At 50.1% G+C, this 18,595-nt stretch overlaps 1 protein-coding gene across 2 annotated transcripts in view; it reads right to left on the reverse strand.

The window, feature by feature from the left end:
* The window catches only part of CYFIP2 (cytoplasmic FMR1 interacting protein 2), a 109,463-nt gene that overhangs the window by 66,702 nt on the left and 24,166 nt on the right, over window positions 1–18,595 (reverse strand). For both annotated transcript variants that reach the window (XM_016167009.2, XM_016167008.2), the window contains exons 5-13: window positions 18,333–18,434; window positions 16,039–16,220; window positions 14,219–14,315; window positions 12,833–12,961; window positions 10,495–10,599; window positions 8,335–8,426; window positions 6,427–6,544; window positions 4,154–4,273; window positions 3,520–3,645 (exon numbers count right to left, since the gene is read on the reverse strand). In XM_016167009.2, coding sequence (XP_016022495.1) covers window positions 3,520–3,645; window positions 4,154–4,273; window positions 6,427–6,544; window positions 8,335–8,426; window positions 10,495–10,599; window positions 12,833–12,961; window positions 14,219–14,315; window positions 16,039–16,220; window positions 18,333–18,434 — 1,071 coding nt within the window. The remainder of the gene's footprint in view (window positions 1–3,519; window positions 3,646–4,153; window positions 4,274–6,426; window positions 6,545–8,334; window positions 8,427–10,494; window positions 10,600–12,832; window positions 12,962–14,218; window positions 14,316–16,038; window positions 16,221–18,332; window positions 18,435–18,595) is intronic.

Genomic DNA, 18,595 nt, shown 5'->3' on the forward strand with positions numbered 1-18,595 from the left:
GGTCATGGGTGGCATCTGCCCCTCTAGCTGCCTCCTCCCCCACCCCTTAACTCACTTGTCTGTCTGCAGAGATGAGGAGACAAGTAAGTGTCTGTGATGAGTACAGCCTGACCGCAGCATTCCATCTTGGGATCTGTCTGCCTGTGGGACTTGTGCCTTCTCCACTGGGTTCCTGTCGTCTCTGAATCATCCCCTCCCCATCCCCAGCAAGGGAGGCATGCATTTCTGCAGCTGCCTTGCCTGTTTCCCAACAGGTAGGTTTAATGCGATGGGGGAGCAGTAGGAAGTCTCGTGTGGCCTTGGGCGGAAGCCGCATTCTCTGGCCCAGCTGTACCAGCAACGAACCTGATCCTTTGACCCCCATCAGCCTCCAGTGCTAATTCCTAGATTGGTTCAGAATTCAGGGGGTAAAGCAGGTAGGTGCCAAATCAGCCTCCTAACAACTGCCAGGCCCATCTGACGTGTTCACCTTCTTCCCTCCTGCACCAGTCTGGAGGCACTTCACGGGCACGGCTCGGCCATGCTGTGTGGGCTGACTCACGACCAGGGCCTGGGCCCGTGGTGGGCCACCGAGAAATTTTTGTTGAAATTGGCAGTTACAAAATGGGCATGGAGATACAAGGCATAGCATAAGGACTACGGCCAATAATATTGTAATAACTATGCAGGGTGTCAGAGGGGCACTAGATTTATTGGGGTGACCGCTTTGTGAGTTATATAGATGTCTAGTCACTATGTTGTGCACCCGAAACTAATACAATATCGTATGCCACAACTATAACTGAAAAAAAAAAATATTATTTAAAAAAAGACATTTTTGTTGAAAGGGAATGAATAAATAAACAAATGAGCTGAGGTAATAAGCCTTGTCCTTTCTCTAAACCTTAAAGGAAGAAAAAGAACATCTGAGGTAGGGAAAATGGTGAGAACAGAGTTTAGGAGGTGAGGATTTTCACTGGAACCTACGAGTGTAACGCTTTCGTTGGAGAGAAGCTTTAGTGTAGAGAAATACATACTGGGACAGAAGCCTTAAAGGAACATTACATCATAAAAGAATCTGGGCTCCAGGCTAGAGATGGAACCAGGAAACAATGAACCAGAGGAAGGAACAGGTAATGCAGACATAGTAAACTGATATTAGATCTAGGGGAAAATCTCTGCGAATTCGGGCAAAGCAGAGATTTCTTAGCTAGAACATAAAAATCTCAAGCCACAAAATAACTGATGAGTAGGATTCTAGCAAAATTAAAAACAGCTGCTCTTCAAAAGGCACCCCCCCCCCAAGAAAATGAAAGGGCCAAGTCACCAATTAGGAAAAATATCTGGAACATATATGCGACTAAGGACTTGTATCTAGAATATATAAAGAAGTCTCACGATTGTTAGCTCTATGAAAAACAAAAGTTGTACCAAAAATGTGTTCACATTAGACTAAGTGATTCAGCAATAAATAATAGGTACTTGGTTACAGTAGCATAGAGCAATCATTAATTTAACCCAAAAATATGAAATTACCTCTTTGGGAAGATGGAGGAAGGAAATTGGGTTTTCATTTTTCTTTTTGGGGGAGCGGGGGAGAGTAGAGATGAGAAAGCTAAACTGTTATCTCACAAAGTAGGAAATAATAGAAAATGCCCCAAACTGAAAACTCTGTAGAAGAAACAGCTCGTCAGGGTGAAAGGTGTTCTCCTATTTTGAGATTCGGGGAGGAGTCTGGTGGTATAAGTCACTTGTTAAATGCCACATAGAACACTTTTTCTAAAAAAAAATTTTTTTACATCTTACTAATAAAATAAAAAGGATCCTCTTCATGTAAAGCAAAGTAAGGACCAGAAGGAAATATAGAAAATGGTGGTTGTCTTTGGATTATCTGATGAGGCTGCAGGGAGGTGAGGGTAAAGGCGGGGTTAGGAGGGGCGTTTTGTAAACGACCCACAGTGCGTCTGTGTTCCTTTTATTCAGGAAAGAAAGGTGTGAGCGGCTTTACAAAGTTGCATGTCCCCTCTGACTGTAAATCTCATTTTACACAGGCTTGCAGAGGACTTTTTCTTCCAGTGATGATGACTGGGAGACTGTCTTCCAGGCTGACTATTAGCAGTGGAAGTGCCCGAGGTCAGGAGAGCACTCAGCACTATGCCAAGAGTGATGACAATTGGTCTCCTGCCTGAAATTATACCCCTGAGCCTGGGTCCTTTAAAGTGCAGCCTGGAGATCCTCTCAAGAACAACCTGAACCCCTATACGTGTCTGACCCTTTGCAGCCTTCACAGCTCACTGATGCCATTACCTCCTTTGACAATTACTGTTTGATACTCAACAATAACCCTGGGATTGAAGTAGGTAGAGGTCACCAGCTCTGTTTCACAGAGAAGGAAGCCGAGGCTCAGAGAGGAGGAGCGGCCTCGGGCCCAGGATCAGTACCCAGGCCTCTGACTTGCAGGCTTCAGAATGGCACGGAAGAGGTAGCTGTCACGCGCGACTTAGTGCGAAGGAGTTTCCCCTCCCCCAAAAGAGAAAAATCTTTTTGTAATAAAACAAACTAACAACAGCGGCGACAGAAAGTTACAAAGCAGGAAGTAAGGGTCTCCTCTCCAGAAATTACCACCGTTAATGGTTGTGAATATATAAGTACTTATGTTCTTTAGTTTTATACTCAAAAGTGTATAAATTTTAACACAAATGGAATAATTTTACATGTTGTAGTATAATCTTTTTTCTTTTTTTTTTTTTTTTAACTTAACAACACACTGTGCTTAGCTTTCCACGTCAGGACGTCCATTTCGGTGGCTGCCTAACAGTCGTGACATGAGCTGCACCTTCGTTTTTTCTGACCTGTCTCATACTGAGGGTGATCTCAGTCGTTTCATGTACTTCGGTATTAAAAACGCTACTGTGATCTCTACGTGCATAAGTCTCTGAACAGTTGGCTTCCTTCCCTGGGACAGACTCCCAGAAGAAGAATGCCCGGGCAAAGGGTATGCGCATTAAAAAATCTGAATCCCTACGATCAGATCGCCTTCATAAAAAGCTCTGGAAAATGTAGACGGGCCAAAGTATCTGAGAAGGTCTATTTCCCACACGTTGACCAGCAGCAGGCATCACCAATCTTCCAAGTCCTCACCATTCCAGCTGGTCAACACTCTGCCTCATCCTCATTTCAACCTGAAGCCCTCTCTGTCATGAACGAGTTCTCTCTGAGTGCTCGGCAGTTTGGGCATTTTTCTCATCTCTCTTAGTCACTTGCTTTCCTTTGTTTCCTCTACTGGTTACCTTCTGCCCATTTTTCTACTGGAGTGAACACTTTCCTTTGGACTTTTAAGAACAGAATGAGTTTCTAATCGTTTCTGAATAACTTGACAGATGAATTCGGGTTGGGGACGGGGAGACAGGGAAGTGTATGCATGTGAGGGGAACGGAGGCTGCCCGATTCGCTCAGAACCACCCCCGAACCACCTCACCACCTCGCTGGACCCTGAGCAGCAGCCTCGGGGCAGAGCGGACGCAGGGGGCCGGCCCTCACCTCCACGAAGGCGAACTTCTCCTCGCTGGTGTAGTTGTAGCGCGTGGCCCTCTCGTACTCCTCCGCCGTGCCAGGGCAGTCCTTGTTACAGAACTTGTCTGTGGGGTGAACCAGCTTCCAGGAGTACTGGGGAGAGCGTGAACAACCCACGTGTCCCTCAGGGAGGAATGCGCACACAAAACCAGGGGTGCCCATGCAATGGAAGACTGCTCAGCCACAAACGGGAATGAACTGCTGATTCGTGCTACAACACGGTTGGACCTTGAAATCATGCAAAGTGCAACGAGCCAGCCATGAAAGACCACATGTGATAGGATTCTACTTATAGGAAACATCCAGAATTGGAAAAGAGGCAGGAAGTAGACTGTTTGGGGATTGGGGGACAGGGACTGGGCAGGTGGTCGTGTGGGGCTTCTTTTTGAGATGATGAAAATGTTCTAAATTTGACTGTGGTTGTGCAACTCTGTAAATATACTGAAAACCAACAAATCTACATTTTAAATGAGTGAATGGTATGCTGTGGGAATTACAGCCCAATGCAGCTATTTAAACAAGAGTGCTGGGAAAGGCAGAGGCAGACGGAGTCCCAAGGAAGGAGGCGGGGAGGGGCAGGCCTCCGGCCTGGGACACCTACCACCTCCATGACATGGGCGCTCCACTTGGATAAAAGCTGCAGGCCCCGCAGGGCCAGGTCGAAGAGCTCACGGTACTCCTCATCCGACTTCTGGCTGTCCAGCCCGGAGCCTGTCACCACCTGGAGAACACGGGCCGTCACCCCCACTGACACTTTTATACCTTATTTCACTCAAAAAAACACCACACGAGAGGTGCTATTATTAAACCCCCTTGATGAAGAAACTGAGGCATAGACAAGTCAGCGCCATGCCGAGGCCGCACGGCTTGTGAATGGCTGAGGGTTCACACTCAGATGCTGTGATGCTAGTGCCCAGCTCACAACCACCCTGGCACATCACAGAGCAGCGGCCTCAAACTTCGTGAGTGCAGTTTACAGGAGGAAGTACATGCTATAGATTCAGGAACGCGTTCTTACCTAGAGATATTACATATATCCAGAAAACCTTTGTCGCAAGGCAACTTTACTCTGAACACGCTGATTTCACGACTCGTTAGTTAGACATGACTCACTGATTGAAAAGCCCTGGTGAAGACAAACATCTATTTGATTGTGTGATGTTCCGCAATGAAATATAACATGTATCTTTTCACGTGCATATGCACGGACATAACACATACATGTGTGTATACATGTATACATACACACACAAAAATAGAGAGAGAACAAGTCTTCATTATTTGTGGATTCTGTGTGAATTCACCTACTCACTAAAATTGATTTGTAACCTCAAAATCAATACTCCCGGCACCTTCACAGTCATTCACAGACATATGCAGAAGGGTGAAAAAATCTGGGTCGCATTCTCAGCTGAGCTTGAACACCGCGATGCCCGGCCTTCTCGTTTCGGCTTCCATACTGTAAGCAACTGCCCTCTTCGTGGTTTATTTGGTACCGCATTTTCCACACTTTTGTACTTTTTTCTGCTGATTTCCTTATTTAAAATGTCCCCAAGCCTAGTATGGCTCTGTCTCGTGTTCCTAACTGCAAGAAGGCTATGAAGTGGCTTATGGAAAACGCGTTTTAGATAAGCTTTGTGGGTTATAGTGTCGTTGGCTGTGAGTTCAATGCTAATGAACTGACAATATATACCACATGTATTTAAACAGAAAGGCACATAAAGCAAGGTTATGCACTGATTAGACGAAAAAAAATGTTGTGACAGAGGCTCACAGGAACCTAACTAACCCAGGTGTAATGGTTCAGTAATTGCTAATTCAGTGTTTGTGGCCACGTTATAGAGCATAACTACTGCGAATAACAAGGGCTGTCTGTATAGACACAGACGACAGTGTACAATTTAAAAATAACTTTGACCCAGACTCATTCTCAGACCAAAACTTGACGAGGAATAAAGGGGGCCTCTGCACTTACATTACATCCATAGCTTTAGTTCAGTTGGTTGGCGCATATGATTTAGAAAGCCACAGGCTTGATGCTTGACCCTTGTCTAGGTCCACTGGCCTAAAGACCACACCACCTGCATTTGTCTGACCGCCCTCATTTCGTTGCCCTTTGATCAAAGGCATTTCTGAAAAGCACGAGCACTACCGCCGCCGGCCACACAGTGGAAGCACTGAGCACACACGGCAGCGAGCAGTCAGTCATCCAGGGGCGCCAGGGAATAAAGGAATGAAAATCCTACCACCAGGACCGACTGTGATTAATGTTTGGGTGTGTCTGTCTTCTGGATCTCTTCCCATATGAACCCTTCCAATAAATATGTGCGTTGATTTTATGTGATTGATTTCTCCTCCTTTTGCATATATGCATTTTTTTCTGAGGTTTGAAAATTAATTCTGTCCCTAGCTATATTGTCTGGCTTGCTCAATAATCATTCATTATTGTGCAATTTAAAAATATTTACATGGTGTTTATGAGTGTTCAGAACTCGGTTTCTTTTGCTATTGAGGGTGGAGACAGCTTGAATCATGTGCAGACAGACGATTCCTAGTCTATTACCATCTGCTAGGCACCATATGGGTCAGAGATTGTTTAATCCTCTCAGTGAACCTTTCTGGGTTCTATTACTCTCATTTATCAGAGGAAGTAACAAAGGCACAGAGATGCTGGATAAGTTTCGATGGGCCAAGCGGAACCAGAATCAAACCCTGTTCTGCTCTCGGCCATCCTGTCCCCCTGCCTCCGATGTGTATCCTTCCCTCACTCCTGCTCTCCATTATCCCGATGACCGTTTCTTTCCTGGCGGCTCCCTGCCCCTTCTCACCCAGGGCCCACACAGGCCCCCGTCCCAGCAGCCCGAGCGAGCTCACCTCACTGTTGCTGTAGCGAGCGAGTTCGGAGATGAAGCGGATGTGGTCGTCCCGGATCTGGACCATCTGCTCGCAGATGTTGTACTGAGGGCTGATACTGCTCTGGGTGCACGTCCACCTGGGCAGAGAATCATAGGGTCGGAGAGGGTCCTGGCCTTGGGCGCCTGGTGGGACAGGCTCCTTCCACTCACTAGTTGCTCCTGGTGCCTAGACAAAGCGGCCAAACCCTTGGGTGGAAACAAGCGGTAACCCAGCCACTAGCGAGACAGCCTGCTCAGCCCATGCGATGGGGACCGCAGGCTCCGTGGAAGAGCCCTTCCTCCTCTTCTAAGACCCACTCGCAGGCCTTTCCAGACGGCTGGTGTCCATAGTACTTACCAGTTAGATCGAGTGAGGAAGAACTGACAGCCTCTCGAGGGCTACAAAGGGCTGAAATCCGAGTAAAGGAAAAGCGAAACGGGCCGCCTCCCAAAACCTGTCTCCTGGCCGACTGCACTGACACTCTGTGGTTGGAGCTGGCTGTGAAGGGCCCGTGGGGAGGGACTGGGGAAGCCCGCAGGGACAGTGCCTCTCCTCCAGCAGTGACCTGGCAACATGGAAGCGCTCGTGGAGAGGGACGCCATGGGCACCCTGAGGGGCACTGCGGGCTCGCTCTCTTTCTGCCCCCTTCTTTTTCCCTCATCCTTTCTTGTTTCTTTTCAACTCTTTTTTTCAAAAGGTATCAAAAAAGATGGAAAATCATCCTATACTGGAGAAGAAATGAATGAAAATCTTCATCCTCCTTCCCTAAGAGACCAAGGACAGCCTCTTTCTTTCACCCTCTTCTGCTCCCCAATGCGAGGTGACCTGGCCGACAGATTAGAAACATGGCCCCCAAATAGGGCAGATAACTGCTTTGGCAAGAACGGAATATTTCAAAAACAGCCCTGACGGGGACCTCATGAGAACACTCAGAAAGGTGACAGACTGCCTCATGCTTATCCTTTGGCACTGGTTTTGAGTTAACTGTGTAGGCGTGGGGACAAGATCACTTGAAACTGACACCCCACCCTGGCCACGTGACCACTCCCAACCAGCTTCAGGTGGTCGAGAACTCATGCAGAAAACGTGAGGAAATGAGTTCAGTGTTCAACTCTATGCATTTCTGAGAAAATCTCTCTTAAACACCAGCAACTGCCAGGTTATGAAGGGACTAACCCAGCTTTCCTCGGTGAGACTCAGTCACAGGGGCTCAAGGCTGGTGAAGTTCAAGGACATTGTTTGTGCATTTTTAAGACCTCACCCATGACTAAAGGATGGTCCAGTCCGCCCCACTCCGGTATATGGAAAGGTCAAAGTCACTCAGCTTTGGGAGAGACGCGGGCAGAAGAAACCTCCTAACAACTCCAGAGAGAAAGGCTGTTCCTGGATGTCCCCCAACTCCCATGAGGCTCTGACGCCCCAGATCTTAGCACAGATTCCCTAGGATGGTGGTTTCTAGGTGAGGCTGTCCACCCACTTCATGGCTGGAACTGCCCGAACCACACACTCCATGACGTGCTTACTGCACGGACACGAAACCTGAGGAGAGAATCAGTGTGATGAAGCTGGACGCCATCTCGCTCCGCCTGACCACTGAGGGCCAGCCCTTCCTCCCGCTTCTCAAGGAAGGGGGACTCCTGCTGTCCCGCCGTGGGCAGCATGGCTCACGGCTGGGACAGAGAAGGGGCGTGGCTGTGCTCTGAGCACTTTTGAACCCTGGCAGCAAAGGGCAGATGCAAAAGGGCTCAGAGCGCCCGCCACTGCTCCCCTCTGGAATCCACCTGCCCAGGGCTCTGGGGAGGGAGGAGGGGCTGAAGTGGCCCCTCAGCCCCCTGCCCGGGCTGGGCATCCTTGTGGGAGCCGAGAGACATTACGGCAGGCACTCACTTGGACTTGTTCTCTTCATAGTGAGCACTGGTCTTAATGTATCTGGCCAGCTCTATCTGCATGTCGCCGAAAAGGGGCACCACCTGCAGCTGCTGCAAAGGAAGCAAACACAGCGCGTGAGAAGCCAAGGGGACCTGGGCGGCGGCCTCCACGCGCCTCTGGGCTGACCCCCAGTTCTTGCTTCGGATGATGCTTCCGTGTGACCTTGGAACCGAGAAGAGCCCCAGCTAGCATACAGGTCCCTGTCTTCCAGCAACTGAGCCGAGAGGCAAAGTGACTTGTCCAAGGTCACCCAGCAGGAAGAAGGATTAAGGATGAGGACCTGAGGGCTTGCCTCCCGGGGCAAGGTCCTTTTTGCTCTAATTTTCCTCCAATAAGAGGATTCTCGCTGCTTGGAACTCTGGACAAGGAGTGGGTGGGTGTCTGGATGCTGCTAGCCGGGTGTGGCATTCCTGAGAAACTCAATGCGACATCACTGAAATCATTACACTTAACACCAGAGGGCAGACAAGTCCCAGCTGAAGACCAGGACAAATGCGTAAGGGGAAGTTGGCATTTCCTGCCCGCTTCGGATGCCCTCGGCACTGAGTGAAGCACTTCAAAACCAGAAGGTTTTTGGGGTGGTGACAGAAACTACTCTGTATAATGCCATAAGGAAGATATGCATCATTCTCCACTTGTCAAGAACCACAGAATGAATGAGGCCACGCGTGACCCCCATTGTAAACTATGGACTTTGCGTGACGATGATGTGTCAGTGCGGGTTCACCTGTTGTAACAAACGCACCCCTCTGCTCGGGGTGCTGATAATGGGAGCGTCTGTGCGTGGAGTTGCGGGGGGGCATGTGGGAAATCTCTGTGCTTTCTGCTCACATTTGCTGCAAATTTATAACTTCCTTTAACAACAACAACAAAAAAAAGTCTTTTAAAGAAATAAAAAATAGTATCTCAATCCATCCAATAACCCTGGGAGGTCAGGCCAATACTATTCTCACTCCCATTTCACAGGTGAAGAAAACGAAGCTTAGACAGCATAACTGATGTTTTTTCACGAAGTAACACTGGCTAGAAGTCAAGGAGCCAGGCGTACAAGCCTGACTCACCTGTGTGATCTGACTGAACTCACAGTGGGACCCCATAGAATAGGCACACTGAGCGTTCCTATGAGGCTGGGGAACTCAGTTTCACAGCTGTTGTGACCATCCCAGTTATCCAGCTACCGAGCGGCAGGGCCAGTCTGAAACCCAGGCCCGTCCGAAGCGAGGCAGCGTTCTTCCGCCTCACCCCGTCTCATCGTGCTGATAAAGGCAGAAGCAGATTTTACTAGGTTCTCCTGAAATGACCTTGTTTTCATTTGGGGCAGCTCCGGAGAAAAGTGACAGTTTCAGCCTTGAAAAGAAGCCAAGCCACTGGGTGCCTTTTGGTGACTTATTTCCCTTTAACCTCGAAGAGTCGGTGGGACCCAGGCCCAGTCTCATGTCCCCCACGCCATACTTTCGAGGGAGTCCACTTTTAACGTTAAGCTTGGCTTTTCCACATCTGACTTCCCAGGCTCACTCCAGGCCTATAATGCCCAACTCTACAATCAACTGACAACATGGAATTCAACTCCAAAGTAGGAAATCCCTTGGTACAAACCTCAAAAGCTTAACTGCAAGGTTTTACTTTGAAAGACTTGGGGCTAGAAGATGCCACGAACCATTCTGCACATACGCAGACACCAGCTGAGGTGGCCTCTGGTGGGCCGGGCTAGAGGCAGTGATTTTGCAAAAGCCAGTCATTTCAAAACCCAGTCTTTAGTCCTTCTGTTTCTGTGAGCTCTCATTTACACTAAAAATCAAAGCGGGCACTGTCTTCTGGGATGCACCTCTTCCTTTAGATGGCGAGGGATTTCAGGAAAGGCGAAAGGCAGCATGAGAAAGGAATCGTCCCAGTGGAATCCGGAGACTAGGGAGCATGTCTGACTTTCACGGGGCTGCCTTCTGCCAAGGCAGCTGGCGGCCCTGCCATTCTAGTCCCCTTGCCCCTCCTCCTGGGTCTCTAGAGCTACACCCCAATCAACGAGGCCCACGTGTGCTGGCTAACTTCCTTCCTGTCTCCTGAGAGACCATCCCAGCCCTTGGCTCTTGTCCAGCCCCAGCCCCAGCCCCAGGTGCTGACCTTAAAGAATTTATCGATTTTGCTCAGGTTGATTCTCTTCTTGGCATCCAGTTTGTAAATGTTACTGACATTTCCATCCATCAGGTAGAGACCAAAACCCATTACCTGGAGTGAGAAGGGGCAGAGCACAGAGGCCGATGACATCCATTGGAAAAGTTTCAAAAAACCAAAAAAAAAAAAAGTAGGTCGGTGGGTGTGCATGCATGCACAAGCACACGTGCATGCGCACGCACACACACACACACACACACACACACACTGTAGCTGCACATTCCATTACAAAAACTCATATGTCTTCAAATAAAGAAAGGACAGATAGGTCTAATTTCAACCAGAAATTGGATTTCTATGAAGAAATACACATGGCCCTTTAGCAAATTACAGCGGCCACTTGTTACTATGGGCCCATCTGTGTTTAGGGCTTTAAAAAAATTATCTATAATTCTCACGACAATCTTATAAGTCAAGTTCTGTACAATACCTTTACTCTATAGATGAGGAATTGGAGACACAGAGAGGTTAGACGGCTTGCCAGTATCACACAGCTAGTGAGCTGCAGACAGAATCTGACCCTGGATCTGATAATAACATCGTTTATGCATTTAGATCCCTCCAGGGAGAAAGGACTGAGCTGTGCTATTGCTGCGTCCCTGGGGTCTAGCACATTACAGGCACCTGATGAATACTTGCTAAATGCTGAACGAATGTAAAACTATTCACCTCTTTCCCAAATAAAGATTCGGGAGAAGCCATTGGAGACTTTTAAAAAAATACATTTTTTTTTTTGCCTGACAATGCCCAATAAGCAGGTCGACAGGCTGATAATTCTTGATATTCCAGTCCATTTAATAGTTTCCTGAATGCTGGCTTGTTTTGCTCCTTTAGTCAAACGTACGGGGAGCCTGACCAACGAGGCTGAAAGCAGCTTTCCTCGGCTCACGGCTGCTATGTGACCATGAGTAAATCACATCTGACATATACGGAAGTGGACTTGAGGACTGTTAAGGTCACTTCTCCTTTAGTTGCATTTAGTGGTTCTGCAGCGTGTGGTGCCAGACTTTTCCATTAAGAGTGAATAACACCCCCTGGTGGCATCTGCATTCATCAACACAAACTGCAGAGCAGAACAGTGTTGGGGCCACACTGAAGCTGAGGTGTCTACGGGTGAAAGGCAGGTGAGAGAAAAGGCGGGCCTGAGAACCTGCTGGCAGCACTGAGGATGCCTGGTGGACTGGAAACTGGGGAGAGTCGCAATAATCGCGCGGGTACAGCACTGGGGGGTGAGAGCCTGCTGGACTCAGGGCGACGTCTCTGGATTTCTGACTGTGCAGAGGAAGCCAGAGTGAACGCGTCACAAGGCCACACTGCCCTGTGAATGTCACTGAGGTGCTGTGGAAGTGTAAAGACTGGGACACAAACAGGCCTGGGATGCTCAGGATAACAAGTGACTTGGAGGAGAGATGAAGAAAAAGTAGGACCACCAGGAGAACTTTGCAAGGTGAGATTCTGGGGAAAGAAGAATCGAAAGGGGCTACGCAGCGTGTATAAGGAACATGGAGACGGCTGTTCATCTCAGTGCTGCAGCCGTTAGAGGGAAGTTATAAACATCCTAAGCAGCCAACAGGAGAGAATAATGGCTCAAAAAACGAAAGCTCATCCATACGACATTATTTAACACCTGCATAACATTCCAATACATTTAATGAAATGGGATAAAAGTCACACACATGTAACTTATGTACACTGTATACATTGAATATATAAGCATAGAAAAAATGAGCCGGAAATACATCAAAATGCTAAAAGTGTTATTCTGAATGGCGTTTTAGAGATTAAATTTTTTGTGCCTTTCTGTATATTTTAGATTTTCTACAACAATAAATATTACTTGACAATTTAAAAGTGAAACCTGTAAACCGATGAATCAAATGTGACCATTCTGGCAACATTGAGCAAAAGCATGAAGATTTTGCCTTCCCTAGAGTCAGCAATTTCTCCTCCTGGAGGTTTCACTTGCTAAGAGTATGTACACAAAGGCTGTGCTGCAAGAATATTCAATGCAGGTTAGCCAATATCCAACAACGGGGGATCTGTTAAATAACAACTGTCCCCACACAATGAACTACAGGGCAGCCATTAAAAATGACATTGCAGAAATGCCCTTACTGATGTCTGAAAAGATGTCTACGACACAGTCAAGGAAAAAAAAGAAAAAACAAGTTGCAAAACATTGCATGCAGGAAGATCTGTATCAATTTTTAAGTGAAAAAAATAAATAAATAATACTGCTCTTTAAAAATGGTTTTAAACGAGAAGGAGGCGACCGCGGGAGCTGTACCTTGAGGAGCATGTGCTTCTCGCTGGGGGTCAGATACATCTTGTTCTCGTAGTAATCCACGCAGATGTTGACGATGTCAGCCAGCAGCTCCTCGTAGCCGGGGATCACTTCCAGTTGCTGATGGAGACACTGAACAGCCCCGCGCTCCGTCAGCCCCTCTCCCGCACCCTCCTCACCCACACCCCGAGGAAGGCCCGCAGCTGGGTCGCAGGCCGTGTGCACTTCCCACCTCCCCGGGACCACTGGGGGACACACAGCCTGTGTCCTTGCCTCAGCGTCCCCATGGTGGTCGGTCAGGGCTCCTGTACCTCTCCCACGGCAGGGAACTCCCTCCCCGCGGCAGTTCTGATGGTTAGAGAGTGTTTTCAGCTTTACGACAGGCCTCCAGTCAGCTCGGCTTGGTTCTGAGGGTGGGGACTTAGCCAAGATGGCTCCGCAGAAGGCGGTGGGAAGCCCCAGCCCAGTGGTGGAGAGCTGGGCCGGCAGGCATCTCCCTCCCGGCAAGAAAGAGCAGTATGGAAACACTCCCAACGCTCCCGTAAGAGAGGGTCAGGCTCTTTCTCTCCAAAGGGACAAACTGAGGGGCATCCAGGGGAAGGCATCATTGGTGCTTCCCACTGACAGCACGGGCTCCGGGAAAGAAACCCGGAACCTCAAGGCTGACAGCCTTTTGCGTGGAACAGAGGACAGAAGGGCCCCGTGAAACCTGCAGTGTCCCTGAGGGGCGCAAACCTAAAAATCCTTCGAAGGTCGAGGGCCCCTCTCAGCCTGGGTCCTGCTGACTTTCTTACTGATGCCTGTTTCCGTTGAATCAACAAATGAGCAAGACGGGTTATCTTAAGTCAGGCAGAACGAGAGGGCTGCAGCCCAATGGGGGTGCCCTGGCCGAGCGGCGGCGGCAGGAACAGCACCAGCTTCTCATGCCACCTGTCAGGCTCTGCATACCGAGGGCTTTCTATACAGGATCTCGTTTATTTCTCACAACAGTCCTATGAGATGGAGTCTCATAACATTCTCAAAATAACAGCCTTATTTTACAGATGAGGAAACCGAGGTTTCGACCTTGCCCAACGTCTCACAATGGGTCAGTGGAGGGTCGGGGATTAGAAAACAAAGGCGTCTGACTCCGGAACCCATGCTCTCAGTTATGCCGATGCTGGGGCAGAATACTGGCTGAGGAGGCTTTCGGGGAACGATATCTGGGGAGACTGAAAGGGCCGTCTGTGTTTGCGGGGAGCAAGGGCAGGGCTTAAGTCTGCAGCTTAATTCTCGAGTAGGGCAGTGGGGGTGTTAGATCTGGACTGAGCTCCTCTGCTCAAGTCCACCTGCCTGTGGCCCTCTAGACCCGGGACGCCAGGAAGAGACCAACAAGGAGTTTGCCGTCACCTGGGTGATCCTGTTGTGGTTGGCCAGGAACATGGAAAGGTTCTGTGACTCCTGGATAGACTGGGGGTCCGCCATCTTCCTTAGGAACTGCGCGGCCCTGAAATACAGGTGTTGCAGAGAGGAACGTTCACGCACAGTAGCCCAAACCAGGCCCCGGGGGCTCCCGCTGCCCCCTTGCCCAGAGTCACACTGTCTCCTCTCACTGGTGACTCCAACGTCAAAGGAGAGTATGTTCTGGAGTCACTTCATCCGGCGCTGTTTAGACCCTCATGATAAGGGCACCTGAAATTAAGAGGCAAGAATGCACCGAAGCTCAGTCTCCAAGTCCAAGGGCAGCTGGCTTCGTATCGACCAGCCAGAGGTGGTAAGATAGAGTGAAACAAGCATCCTTGGGCCCCGCGGTGACCTCCAGTGAAACTGCACATGGAGAAGCCATGGAGAAGAACCACAGGCAGGCTGTTATGTTCTTCATAGAAAACCTCAGTGTTTTCAAAGCAAAGCATTGCACAGAAAAGTCCTGTTACTAACAGGTGAAGGGACAATGGGCTTGAGGAACCCATGCAGGACCTGAAGGGACAAAACTCCATGGGCCCAGATTTTCCTGCCTAACCTGGTGGCCCTTGCCATGACTATGACGACACAGACGAGACCCCTGCCTTATTCATGACCCTAGAAGGTCCATCTTGGTTGTGACCATAATGGAAGCAGTTGGCCAAACAGGGGAGAAACTGGGGGAAGATATATTATGGGCTGTCTGTGAAATCTTTGCGAAAGGTGCCATTTCTAAGTCAGGTGTGAGATAGGGTTCTGGCTGCTGGGCACCCTCAGGTTTCACACTTCACTCAGGTGGATAATATTCTGAGAATCCGTCTCTTGTCTGCTTTCTCTGGTTACCCTGGAGCCTCAGGGCGAGGTAGTTCAAGGAGGAGGAGCCCTTCGTCCGGGGCACAGAAAATCCCTACCAAGACGTGTGTCCAGACAACACTGAGGAAATCTGTTGTTTCTGACTGCCTTCCTCGCACCCTGCTAGGAGTGGCTACACCCTAATTTCTGGAGAGGAACGACCCCTCCCACTCTCAGTCCTTCTTTTTGACACTGACTCCCCACAGGTGAGGACTTGTCCAATCAGAGTCCCCATCCACCACTGTGACTGATGGAAGACTTAGCAGCACATGACCAAGCGGGAGCGATGATGACCCTCCTGGGGACTTCTGCACAAGCATCTGCAAAGAGGAGCATCCCTTCCCTCATTTGGGGTGGGGGCGGCGGCGCTGGCCGGAGGGAGGCTGAAAGCTGCTGGAGCCGGCCACGGGGCACGAGCCTGCCTGAGAACGAGCTGCTATCGAGGAAAGTCGAGCTGAGAGGTGGACGGAACCAGACCAATATCGCCTGAGGACCTGGGTTCAGGTACACGGGGACCTTCCAGTTCTGGGAGCCAGTCTAGTTCCTTCCTTCCCGGAAGCAGTTGGAGTTGGCTTTTGCTTCTTACAGAAATGACTAATGTGAGCATTTTATGATATCTTACTGGTCCCATACGGCATGGGACAACAGAACATGCGGCTGCTCCATGGGCGGGGGAGATGAGGATTTAACTCTGTCGTGAGACAGAAAACCCTGCACAGAGCCGGTTCTCCAAAGACCCAGCTTTGCATCACATCATGTTCCTCAAACTACAGAGAAAGACAGATCCGGGCCCATCCCCTGTGTGCCTGGGGCGTGGCTACTCTGGCTGCGGGGAAGGAGCCTGTTAGAAGGTCTCCATCCTCGCCTTCCCCTTGGCTGGCTACCCGGGAAGAGGGGCGCGGGGGAGGGCGCCCGACCTCTTGTAGGCAGAGTGGTCGTTCTTGACGCTGCACTTCATGTTCTTCAGCTCGTCCAAGACCGCGAACATGTTGATGAACTTGCCCAGGGTCAGGAGGTAGGCCTCAGAGACGAAGTCCTTCCTACGCTCGGCGTGGCACAGCCGCTTCACCTCACTGCAGAACCGCTCGATGGCCTTGCGCTGCAGACAGAGGGGCGGCGGGTCAGGGCGCGGTGGCCCGGAGGGGCAGCTCACCGCGCGCGCGCAGGTGGGGACCACGGTCGACGTCCCCTGGGGCCCTGCTCAGAGCCCGGACATTCAGAGAAAGGCCAATCTGCCAGGAGGTCTCTCTCAGAGGTGTCCCTAAACCCAAAGCTGACCTCTGGAGGGAACCCTGGGACCTTCCTCCATGGGAGGCGGACCAATGAATTCATTCACCACGCCTGTGCTGAGAAACAGGTGTTATTCACTCACATCCTGGCACCTGGGACAGTGCCAGGTTCCACACCACAAGGTGTAGAGACCCAGAGACAGAGAGAGGAGCAGGGAGAGGAGGAGAGGAGGGGAGAGATATTACTCCTTCTATGAGCTCCATCGCTCCTGCGGCCTGGGAAGCCCAACCCGCCAGTCGTTTCTCTCCTTCAAAGAGCAGACCGAGCCAGGCTTCCTCCTTCTGGGGTCTAAGTCCAATAAAGCTTTTGGCGATAGTGGAGATGTTCCACGTGTGCACCGTCCAGGACGAGAGCTACATGTCACATGTGGCTACTGAGCACTTAAAATGGCTAGTGCAACAGAGGGACTGAATTTTAAATTTCATTCCATCTTACTTAACGTAAATAGCTGCATGGGGCTACTGTGCTGGATAGCGTGAGTCTAGATAATTCCGGATCCTCCATTGTCACCAGGAGGCCCTCGGCTCAGCACTTAATTGGCTTCCGGATAGGTGTTCTCTCTTGGATCTGCCTTCCCAAGAGATTTTAGGCTCCCTGAAGGCAGGTCCATGACGCTAATAACAGCAGATTAATGTGCTAAACCCATTCTGTGACTAGGACTCTACCTGGCTCTTTACAGACAGGCCTCACTTATCTTCCCCACTAAAGATGCTCTGTAACCCGCGGGCATGCAGTCACATGTGGCAGGACTGTGGGCTTCTCTGCCCCGGACACAGGTGCTCCTGCCCTGGGCTGCATGCGTTGCCTGCTCCTGGAGCCCAGCGCATAGCGGGCCGCAGGGCGGACATTCAGCCAGTGCCTGAAAGTCTTATTTATGAAGCTCCGCTCTCCAGTGGAGCTCGTGGGGGACAGAGGATGTGGCACAACTCTCACCCAGGGGTGCGAGCTGGTCTTACGGTATTCAACCTATATTCCTGAACAGCTTCTGACATAAGCGTGATAACCCATCGGTTTGTGTGACCTTTTTATTGGTCATTTCTGTTTAACCTGCTTGCCCACTTATCTTCCACTCATCGAAGCCCTTGGCTGTCTTTTCTCTTTTCCTCCTAGAAACGATCACTCTTCCTGGCATCCCAACCGGTCTCCCTGCTGTCACGTCTCTCCCCGCCTGCCCCGCCACCCCACATCTCTACTGCCCCCACCTCCCATCCGTTTTCCACGAAGCAGCCAGACGGTGTTGTAAAACCTCAAACCAGGATCGCATCGCTAGAAACCTGCAGTGGCTTCTACGGAGCTTGAATAAAAGCCACGTACACTTTTCATGCCCTGCTTCACGGCCTACAGCACCCGACCTTACTGGGTCCCTGGGTCCCCCTCCTCATTCTTCAGCACACGCCCCCCCCCCGCCACCCCACCTTCACTGTTTCTTAAACACGTTGTGCTCCTTCGGGGCTCAGGGCCTTCGCCTCTGCAGTTCCTTCTGGCCGAAAGGCTCTTCCTCCAAATCATCACATGCCAGCCTCTTTCTCATCATACAGATCTCGGCTCAAAAGCCACCTCCTAAGAGGCCGTCCCTAAACCTGCACCCATGTTACAGACACCCTCCATCCCAGAGATTTTTGAAATTTTATTTTACTCACAGGACATGTTATGCCCCTGAAAACTGTTGCACGTTGCTTATTCTCAGTCTCTCCTCCTGCCCCGAACATACTCATACGCTCATTAGGGTGCAAACTACACGGAGGGAGAGGGCCTTGTCCGCCTTGCTCACCCAGGGGTCTGTGAGGCGCACTCAAAAAGTGACAACACTGAGGAAATCTGTTGTTTCTGACTGCCTTTGCCAAATGAATAAACATGAGTCACAAATCCAGACCCCGGTGTCTGGAAGAGTGGGGGCCTTCTCAAGCCCCTGCCCCCTCACCTGAAAGTACATGAACTTCATGAGCTTGGTGACCTCTGGCTCCAGCACCTCCACCGTCTTCTCGTAGATCTCCACTCGGTTGGGCTGCTCGTTGCATTTCACCTGTGGGGAGAGGGGGTTTCGGACATCCCGACTTGCCCAGGAAGTCCTGGTTCACACCTGTTGTCTTATTAACAGGACCCCTTTTCACATCCAGGATGATAAATGATACCCTAGTGAGAGGAGGTGGGGGCAGCCCCGTCCGACATGTCCAACGGGGGGCA

This window comes from Rousettus aegyptiacus, unplaced genomic scaffold (assembly GCF_014176215.1).
Source record: "Rousettus aegyptiacus isolate mRouAeg1 unplaced genomic scaffold, mRouAeg1.p scaffold_m13_p_7, whole genome shotgun sequence".
Lineage (NCBI taxonomy): Eukaryota > Metazoa > Chordata > Mammalia > Chiroptera > Pteropodidae > Rousettus > Rousettus aegyptiacus.